At 39.8% G+C, this 10933-nt stretch overlaps 1 protein-coding gene across 2 annotated transcripts; it reads right to left on the minus strand.

The window, feature by feature from the left end:
• Positions 1-1079: 1079 nt before the first annotated feature.
• On the minus strand, positions 1080-8836 carry LOC145441943 (RNA 2',3'-cyclic phosphatase angel2-like). Of its 2 annotated transcripts, none has more exons than XM_080319896.1 (10): positions 8337-8836; positions 7391-7516; positions 7273-7330; positions 6991-7093; positions 6811-6921; positions 5727-5917; positions 4729-4862; positions 4499-4663; positions 3177-3302; positions 1080-2003 (listed from the first exon to the last, which is right to left on the minus strand). In XM_080319896.1, the coding sequence occupies exons 1-10, from the start codon at positions 8713-8715 to the stop codon at positions 1687-1689; spliced, it is 1710 nt and encodes a 569-aa protein (XP_080176022.1). In that variant the 5' UTR covers positions 8716-8836; the 3' UTR covers positions 1080-1686. The 2 variants fall into 2 exon arrangements, with proteins under 2 accessions (XP_080176022.1, XP_080176023.1); XM_080319897.1 differs by having other exon boundaries at positions 7391-7503; positions 8330-8836.
• Between the last annotated feature and the right edge of the window lie 2097 nt (positions 8837-10933).

Here is a 10933-nt window from a genome sequence, read left to right on the forward strand (position 1 = left end):
GGGTCTTGTTGATTTTAGTGACGGGGATCTGATACTGTGGTCCAAGAGGGTATGTGAAAAGTCTTCAAGAAACTGAAACAGATTATCCTTTTGGAATGATGCTGTGAATGGAACCTTGACCTTGGTATGGAGTGTAGAGTTTTTATTGTGATGACTAGAGCGATCTTTTCTAACTTAGAATACTTAGAAAACCAAAATATTGACGTCCTTTGACTATGAAATCGTAATTTTGACCAAACTTATGTAAATTAGGTGTGTTCCCACATAATGTTAGAATTGTACTACTGATCTTCATTTCTGGTTGGAACTGTCTGTCCTTACTAAGTAGTTTGGCCTCAAACTGACAAATTTTTGAATGAAAAAACTTATAACGAAATCTAGCCCTATGAAGAATTCCAGTAGTTACATTACGCATTTTGGTAGAAATAATTAACATTTTCGTAGTACAACAAAAGATACTTTCCTACATTCTTACGTAGAAATTGTCTGTCCTTGCCAAGTATGGAGAAAGAACGTTCAACAGCAGCAGATGTTGGCTGACAACACTGAAGTTGTGCGTACACCGCTGGTGGCACATCGTGTTGCTTCATTCTGTCAATGGTGTCTGCATCACAATTTTTCATCGTGCGCTTCTTCTTGATATAAGAACTATGCGATGCCCACGCAGTCTTGCTTCCGTTGAGATACTGCGGCACGTTGAGCATAACGCCATGTCTACCTATTTGTTTCATTTGAATCTCTATGCCGTCTACCACGGCAGGCCTATAAAGTAGACTACAAACTGTAAAATGCCAAATTAGTGCACCAAGAGTGCAAAATCTACGATAAAAACGAAATGCAGGTTGCAAATGAAGTTTCAACTCGATAAACAACTTTGACTATTTTAGACATGTAAAAAAAAACGCCCTAGTGATTATCTTCCAGTCATTCACTTCTGAAATTTTGAGGTTCACGTCGCATTCGATCAAAGCGTTTCAGACCCTGCTTTATACGAACTAGAATGTGGGTGAGACTCGTGAATGTTATAAAAACAGAGCTGCAGATCTCTGTTTAGCTACACAATAGATGTTACTGCGATGTTACGTTCAAAATATATATTTAATGGAAATAAATATTGAAAAACAAAACATAAAATAACTATTTCCTATTACCTGGTTGTGGTAGCAAACAGCAACGGAATTGGAAGATGTGCGAGCACTGAACAACTTTTTTTTAAATTTACTTGCTAATCGATAAATTTGTTAGGTTGCCTCATTTCCGACCAGTAGGAGTGGAGCTATAAGGGTGAAAAATATTTGGATTATAAAAATAAATAAATTTCAAACACAAAGTTGTCCCACTGTGTTAAAAAACGATGCGCAATAAATTGGGACTCCATCCCAATCCGTAAAAACAAAGTGATTGAAGTAGCGTAGCTTGACGATATAATTTCCCTCCAATGCTTTTTTTGTTCAAATTCAGGATTCTCTAATCCCCACTTCAATGGGTGAAAGTTGAGCAAAATTTGTTATGCATCGTTTTTGTGGACAATGTGACAATTTCATGGGGTATCCAGTAAAATTAGAAATAAAATAACAAAAATTTACTTTTCCACTTATAACAAAAAACTCCTACGGGTGTACAGTGTTTTTATGTAAACAATTTTATCAATTTGCCAGTAAAATTTGAAAATCCCTCTTTAAGCACTCATAGACTGCCATTGGTAGGCATTAGCACCAAATCAAAGTCCACCAAAATCGGAAGATGATCGGACGGATGCACAAAGTTAGGCAGGCCTTGCACGCGCAGCAACGACTCTGGTTTTATCAACGACAGGCGTCTCTTGGGGTGCAGTGCTATGCCACAGCCTGCGGACTCTCTGTACGGCGTGTGGAAAATATAGTCGACCGTCACTCCTTTATCTTGAGTTGAAGAAGCCTCGCGTTTATCGTGACGGTGCGAGGAACGCAACGCGCCCAAGCTGTGACTGAGTTCAAATTCCTTCTCTTCTTCCCACCTGTGGTCTGTTTATGGGTAAACGATAGCATTGGTCTCGGTAGACAACAGCATTAGTCGAGTTTGACAGCTTGAAAATTTTCGAATTTAGAATTAAATTATAATAATAGGTAGTTATTAGTGTACACTGTACAATAGGAGTGTTCAAAAATGACTTTTTTTCTCAAATTGTACTGGCTACTTGTACTGGTTACCTAATTTAAGCCGACACGCCAATTTTGGTTCAATTCCAGCCAGTAGCCGCGTCGCTACGAGAGAATAAAGTTTGTATTTATTATATAAGAAATGAAAAAAAATTCAAAAATTTTCTGTTCACCCCACGAAAGTGTTAGGTTGTCTACAGAAACGATGTTCACCAAATTTGGTTCAATTCTACCCAATGGAAGTGGAGTTATTGCCGTCAAAGAATTTGGATTATCACTAAAATAGTATTTACGGTGGCCACAACTATAATAAATAATTAAAGAATTGGTCACCAATTGGAATAAAATAGTATTTACGGTGGTCAATTATTTATTATAGGTGTGCCCACCGTAAATATTATTTTATTCAAATCCAAATTTTCCGACAGCAATAACTCCACTTCCACTGGTTGGAATTGAGCCAAATTTGGTGAACATCGTTTCTATAGACAACCTAACGCTTTCATGGGGTAAACAGAAAATTTTAAAATTTTTGTTCATTTATTTTTATATAATAAATAGAAATTTTCTTCTGCAGCAATGCGACTACTGGCAGGAATTGAACCAAATTTGGTGTGTAGGCTTGAATAAGGTAACCTAACAATTTTATCAAGTAGCCAGTACAATTTGAGAAAAAAGTCATTTTTGAATACCCCTACTGTACAATTGCTGAATTCACAAAATCTAGGAAATGGAATTGAATTTCGAAATGCAAAGAAATGCAACAAAAATCAAGCTGAGTTCATATCTAATCATAGTCAATCCTCGTCGGCATGAGAATGGTGAATGTCTGTACCATAATCCTACCTTGTTTCACACTATACACTTCTGTAGCTTTTCCAGGAAAGCCAGAGAGTGGATTAGAATAAAATTAGTACGTAGAAACAACTCACAAAGTAGATTAGTCCAATTCAACAACAAGAATCATCTGGTTGTCCCAGTCTGAGCATGGCACATATGAATTTGCGAACGGTGTAATTGTGAAACGGAATCATTCACCTCTGCCTACTTTTACACAGCCGTTTTCTGATATGCCCACACTTTCGGGGAGTAGCTGAGATGGCAGCAAGTTTCTCCTCCCTTTCTGTCCCACGTTCTGCCCAGACACGTGCCGACATTCCAAATCTTAATAGTACATGTATTGAATATTGCAGATTATGAATTCTAGAGAAGTACTTCTGGCTGCTGCTGTACTGATTATGAAATATAAAATTTATGCTGCTCATGGTCCTGGAACCCCCCAAAATCAGACTCTAATTTTGCATTGTGATCGAGTTGGGCCTTGTGACGCAACAATTCTGTCTCGCAAAACGAGAGTGAAGCTAAGAAGAAAGAGCCAGACAGCATTGTTGCGTCGCCATGCCATACTCGATCACAATGCAAAATTTGAGGCTGATTTTGGGGGTTCCCGGACCATGAGAAGAATAAAATTTCTATTTTCGTAATCAGTACAGCAGCAGATTTCCATTGATACCAGTTTTATCGAATTTAGCGCTCGATAAGCCAGTCAAAAATGGCCGTAAAGTTGCCTTTGGCCAAATGGAAAGTATGACGTAACCCAAATGCAGTGAACCGTTCAAACTCGCTGTGTCCACACCATATAGGACACTATGATTATACAGAGACAACTAAAAAAACGGCATAATATACATGAAATCAGGATCCAGACGGAGAGGTTGACTAAAAGGTTAACACCAACCCATAATACGTGGGGGCGGGTCATTCAGGAGTAGAATCAGAAAAAATAACCTTTTTTTCCACTAATCAATACATCAGTAATGGCAGAAAAATTTCCAAAACACCTCGTACTAATGAATGCTACTTCATAGTTTTTGATTTGTTAAAGAGTCCTCTTTTCGCATCTCAAAACATGGTAAACCTATATTACACAACTTTTACCAGTGAAATGTAGATTTTGAAACATTATTTTCTCCAATTTCGATTTTGAAACGTATTTCTGGGATATTCATATTACAAGACTTTTACCGGCGAAATTGTCATAAAAACCGATGAAAAAGTGCCTTTATCTCGGTAACAGAATATATTTTCGAAGATTGTGTAACAGGTTTGTAGTATCTTTGGTCATTTAGCATTATTCACGCAAATATAACTTGCACTTCAGAATGCGGTCACCTACATTTACCTGCCAAAGTATGCAACCGTTCGACCAAATCTACTTTGTGAAACATTCCAGCTTTCATGATATGCTTCCACTACGTGTAACTGAGCAGAAATTTACAGCCTTAATTTTACTAGAGCAGCAAACATCGCTTACTTACTTTGACCGACCCTTACTGCATCATCTACAAATCTCAACTTACCTCTATAACATAATTCCCGATTCGTGACGAATTTATACAACGGGGACTCCGGGATGCAGTTGAAATCGCCGCATAACAAAATAGATACTTTGTCCATGCTGTAGTCGGACAACAAGTCACGAACTTCCGCAAACAAGGTGCTCAACTGCGCTAGTTTAATATCACCTGTCCGCAATACGTACAGCATTCGAAGACAATATCATTGACGAAACATTTTATGAAAACTATACCTCGTTTCGGATTGTATAATAGGTGTGTGTTGACGACGCATAGACAACCATCCTTCGGAACGGGCGCTTCTGCCATTGGTTTCAATAACGTGATGACTGCGACGTTGTCCTGGTTTACTGGTGGCACACTGCCTCTGTATCGCAAAGAGTAGGAGGCTATTGAAAGATAATTTCAAAGATAACATAGTTCCTCACCAAACACGAATTAGTTGGAAATACACCAATTCGGACAAGAAAATTTCAGTTTTTAAAATTAGATTATAATTATAGCTAGTTTTCTACCAAATTAGATTCGAATTAGAATTACTGAATTTGCAGACTGGGAAATTGACTAGACTAGAAAAGACAATAAAATTTCCAGCTTTCCCAAATTCTAGAAACTTAGAAATTGAATTAAATCTGCCCCTATGAAGAACTCCAGTGGTTGTAATACGTATTATGGGGGGAATAATTAAAAAAATTTGTAGTACAACGAGAGATACTTTCCTACATTCTTGGGTAGAAAGTACACGTCCTTACTAAGAAACTTGCCAAGGACGTTCAACAGCAGCAGTTGTTGGCTGGTGACACACTCAAGTTGTGCGTGCACTGCTGGTGACACACCGTGTTGCTTCATTCTGACAATGTTCTCTATATCACAATTTTTCATCATGCGCTTCTCGATATAAGAATGATGCAATGCTCAGGAAGTCTTTCTTCATTCAAGATATTGCGGTATGTTGACCATAATACAATGACAACCTATTTGTTTTATTTGACCGTCATTGATTCAAAATGAGCAGACAATCAGCCGTTTACAACAGTAGGCCTATGAAGTAGGGTTACATGTTGTAAAATATCAAATGATATGTTCACCGACAGTGCAAAATCTACGATACAAACGAAATAACGACGTCAAAAATGTTTTGACTTTATGAACAATTTTGACAAATTTTGACTTGTCAAAAAAAACTGCCCTACTTATGACACAGCTATGGATCGTTCAACACAACGCTCACCTGTTGTACTCCACTTTTCTGCATTTCAACAACTTGAACCTCTTTATCCTGAACGCGACCAGCACTCCGTCGGGCTTGTTGATATTTCGACCCGTCCTTCTCTTGTAGTGACATTCGTAGCCTCTTTTCTCCAAAAAGGGTCTGATGTCTCGATGAAAGTGGTATTCCTCCACCTCTTGCAGACAGAGGATCTGAAAATTTACAACGGTCATTAACAGATATATTCAAGTACTTAGGCCTAATAGGGATAGCACGAGAAATACACTATGCGCAATTGAAAGTGCTTGCAGTAAGCATTTCAGTTCTAATTTTCTCTTTTCAGCATGGGAAGCTTGAAACTGAGTTCTCTATATGCTTACAAAAATCCGTTGAATGCGAAAAACCACACTTGGCACCGAGCATTGTCATACAATTCACATTTACCCAATGAACCGACTCCATTTTGAAAAAGTCAGACTTAACCGCAAGTCATTTAAAAGTTAAGACGAGGTAAAAATCGAACTACCCACCAATATTTACAATGGATGATGTCATTTGCCAATGATGATTTAATATCGTAAAGATGACAGCTAATCTTTGCGTCATAACAAATTCAGTCTGATAGTCCTATTACGATTTAGCACAGACCTGATCATCAGTACAAAAAGGGTTGTAATGACTCCAGTCGAGATTTACGGTGACTCGACCTGGTTTGAGTTATTTCTATAGCTACGGAAACTGACTCGACGCGAGATAATTTGCGCATGGACTCGACTTGTATTCAAGTCATTGCACGTGACTCGACAAAGTTATAGAGCTCGAGACTTGGATGGCCAAGACAGGCATTTCGTTGTATCTTCTAAGAATAGTAAAGTTAACGGTACCACATTATTGCTATTTCGTCTATCAGCACAGATACCCGAAAAAAGGGCTGGAAACTGTTGACGAGTGTTGAGAGTGTCATAAATTAGTATATCATGGATGCGAGGCATTCAAAATTACCCAAGCAGAGCTATACAAAAGTGAGTTGAACATGAAAAGTGACTGCGACCTTACTTCTGGCCTTAGTATCATTTAGTACCGCCAATAGATGAAAATAGCTTACATCGGTGTTGAATTCGTGAAATTCCTGCTGCAATTTCTCCCACCGATTAGACCACCGCAGACTGTCCGGATTGCACTTGTGATAGAGGTAGCTGTTGAGGTGCAATAATTTCTGTGAATGATAACAATCGCCAGTTAGTTATACGACACAATAATTTTTGATACACGCCCGTAGCACTACCTGGGAGAGTATATTGTAAGATACAACTCGAAGTGGCTTCACGTCGGAGGCCGCGGCTGGTGAAGGAGTTTCAATATTTTCCCACTCACGACGGAGCTGAAATCTAGAAGATGAAGGAAGTTGATCGGCTAGAGTTTGTGGCCTGTGATTGAATGCAGTGATATCGTAGCAGGAAGTGCCGCATTGCACTGATAAAAAAAAACGCTGGATCAACTAGGAATTGGTAAGTTGTTCGGAATCAAACGAATAACTTTAGATATGATAAAATTTCAAGTACACCACCTGCTTGGATCAATTCTTGCATCATTATGATGGGCGTCAGAAGATCCCGAGGCTGATCCTGTGGCAATAAAGCAGTAGGACAAATTGTAGACTCAAGATAAATTAATATTAAGCAAACCATGACGACGTCTTTGCGTAGGAAAACTTGTGGAACTTCTTGTTTGCATATCGCAGAAGGGATTTGAAAAATTATAATATTTCCTCGGCATACCGTTGCCATATCTTACGGTGCTTCTGATATCACCTGTGTGAAAACAATGTAAATTCTATTGTCACTCAAGTTATATTTCCGTTTGTTTTTGCATGACATAATTTTCGAAATGGTTATTTAATATGTTAACAATTCTACATATTGTGAATAGGCCAATCAAGGAACATATTGTCACTAAATGTATTAGACTTAGCCAATGTCTTCTATTAGCTGCACTCCTGTAGTACAATTGGGATCAATACATGCAGATTCACATATAACTTCTAGTCCAGTGGTTCCCAACGTGGGCGATTTGGCGGCTTAGGGGGGCGAAAATGATGAAGGGGGCGGTAGGGGAGCGAAAATGGACAAAATGGACAAAGGGGGCGACAGGGGGTGAAAATAGCGAAGGGGGCGATAGGGGGGCGATGACTCGTTAAAACGGATATATTGTAGTTCAGTCGGAAAATGACCTATGGAAATTTAGTTGCAAAAGTGTAAAATTCTACAACAAGCCGAAATATTGACCTTCTCTTTTTTTTTTAGTCAACCCGCCGATGATTACAGTTCGTATACCGATTTTTCGGTTCACAAAAACTGGGGGGGCGATGATCGGCGTTGAGCTTGAAAAGGGGGCGATGAGTCGAAAAAGGTTGGGAACCACTGTTCTAGTACAATCAGTAAGAAGCAGGATACAAAACAATCGAATAACCATGAATGTGAATTATTTCAGATATAGATATGTGGCTTCAAAATCATTTCTCGTGTGTGTTTAATTAGGCCTATCAGAATTTCAGAACTCAAAAGGACGACAAGAAACCCCTGGTCTAGCACCACTAACACTGACCATGCAGTTATAATTATAACGTAATACCTCTATAGATGTGATCACTGATGATTGGGTGGGAGAGATGGCTCGAATTCCGGTGACCATTTCGAGGCTCTCGCCATTCATGAAACCTTGAAGATGAGGCCGACTCGCTTCTTGTCCTCCAGTCTTCCGTGTGATGTCGTCTCAGCGAGTACGACCCACGAAACTTGGTGCGTTCGGTTGAATTGTCCACGAATTTTCTTGGATATGGTCCCGACTCCTGGCTTGCAGAAGGCATAAAGCGCGGAATGTGTGGATCGTTTCCGTTACGATGTGAATTTCCTTGCCCGTTTAACAAGGCTGGCGTTGCGACATTATGGGCACAGTGTGACTTTCCATGGTTTCTTGACATAGTAAAATATCCTAGAAACTTCTTACTCATCCAGAAATTCGGATATGCGCTGTCCACAGAAAATTTGGCGACATGCAATCTACTAGTCTATGATTTCGCCATACAATGTAAAATCATCATCTCATGACCAATCGTGCGAGTCCATAACAGAGTCGAGTCAGAAAATCAATATTTGAGTCAGTATACTCAGGTATCACAGATAACGCTGAGGTATCGCAGGCATCACTAAGGTATCATTCTATAGATAACTAAGGTAAACCTAAGGTTTACCTTAGTTATCTATAATCATTCCTGATCAATCAATCAATCAGGTTTATTATTATTTTTATCGTTTCACAACATCTCAAGACTGCGATACAAATGCGATGAAAAGATAGGAAGGTGTGGAAACAACTTGGAGTAGCCTTTAATATCAGACACCCACCTTAGCCTAGGCGAAGTAAAGAAGAGGCATGCACACTGAATGAAAAGTAATGCAGAGAATATAAGACGCAAGCGACAAAATGAGGTGGCATGTGGCGGAGGGCGAGGTCGATGTTAGGTCGTGGTCCGGTAATCCTGAAGACTGGCTAGTCTTCATTTAGAAGAAATTGTTTGTATTTCGACTTAATGTGGACTGGACGGACATGCTCGACGACTGTCGGATAGCCGGCGAGATGTTGTTCCACAATTGGGGTCCGGCATACTTGATAGAGCAATGTATTTACGTCTGTTGAACACAGATTTTCGTGTCTGGAGCAGGGGCGTAGCCAGAAAAAATATTTGGGAGGGGCGAAAAATTCGATGACGTAAATGAGCCCCTCTCCCTTAAATATAAGGAAAATAGGGTAAATACGATGGTCTTGGGCCCTTATTTGATGATTAACACATCATTGACACACTCTTACATAATGTGATGTGATCGTGAAAAACTCGGGCGTCTACACATTCGCGCAAAAATTTTTCATGGTTATCGAATGGAATTGGTTTATTATATTGTTATTTGCATATTGCAAATACGTTTTAATTATCAGATTTACCGGTAAGGCCAATGGAAGTGGTGTCATCGAGCGTTCAGGGGCACACTTGAACTACATTCATACCATACGGCAAGACTATTTAGAGCTGTGGTTCTCAACCGGGGTCCACATAGCATTTTCTAGGGGTCCGCGAAACCTCTAAATTTGCAAAATGGTTGATAACCGGTCTACTTCATAACTTGCGGAGAAAGCTGTCACCAGTCACCACACGAGAGATCGCTCACACGCAGGGTCGTAGCCAGAATTACAATTTATTTTATTGTTTTTTTTTCATGAATTTTGGGGAGCTCCCCCGTGGAAACACATACCGTACATTCTGTCATGGGCAATTTCATCACTACCATTTATCCATACGAATCTAAGACGCACACACAGACCCTATGAGAGCTTCCAGTTTTCCCACTGTAGCTTTTATTAGGCGATCGTTTCACGGACGAGCATTTGATCAAGTGGATTCCAGTCTTATCAATTAAGTCGTTGAAGCACGGTTATTTAGCGACCTCTGATAAAGATTGACGCTACTTTAAAGATTGGAATCGCTCATACATACCAGACCAAATTATAAAACTCATTTGATCACACTTGTGCGATTTCAAATTAGCCGTTTTTAACCGGAGTTAGCGATATTTTCCTGCGCCAGTCGCATTTATGACGGAGGGGTCTAATTGCAGGGACAGAATCACTAGGCGCCTGTCATTTAAACACCCGGAAATCTATACCGAAGGCTTCGGAATACATGCGTCGGTTTTAAGGCCGTCAATCATTTTGGGAGCGCATTTTGCAGAGTCGCATGTACCCTACTCTATATGTATTCGCATGTACCGTTACGGTACTTGCCGGAGCTAACAGTCTACAACCGCCATGCTGTACTGACTCCCTTAGTCTCAATCAACCCAACGACCTTGGGCCACGCTGGTGTATCTACTGCTATTCTACTGTTGTATTCTCATAATTGAGAATGCAGCTTAATTCAATAAGGGGGATTATTTGCGAAAGCATTTATTTTCAAGATACGGATAATACAATCAAGACATGCATGGACTGGACAGTGGACCAGTCAATCGCGCGGAAGCGCGAAGAAAAATTTCAGGCTGCATTCATCTGTCCTAAAATACTGTTATATTTATTGATTTTTCGAAAATTTTCCAAAAATTTGGGAGGGGCGACCGCCCCTTCCGCCCCTCCCTGGCTACGCCGGTGGTCTGGAGCGTGTCCAGCGTGTGTTTAAG

Source organism: Botryllus schlosseri, chromosome 6 (assembly GCF_051294905.1).
Source record: "Botryllus schlosseri isolate E-star chromosome 6, Bs_hap1, whole genome shotgun sequence".
In the NCBI taxonomy this organism is placed as follows: Eukaryota; Metazoa; Chordata; class Ascidiacea; order Stolidobranchia; family Styelidae; genus Botryllus; species Botryllus schlosseri.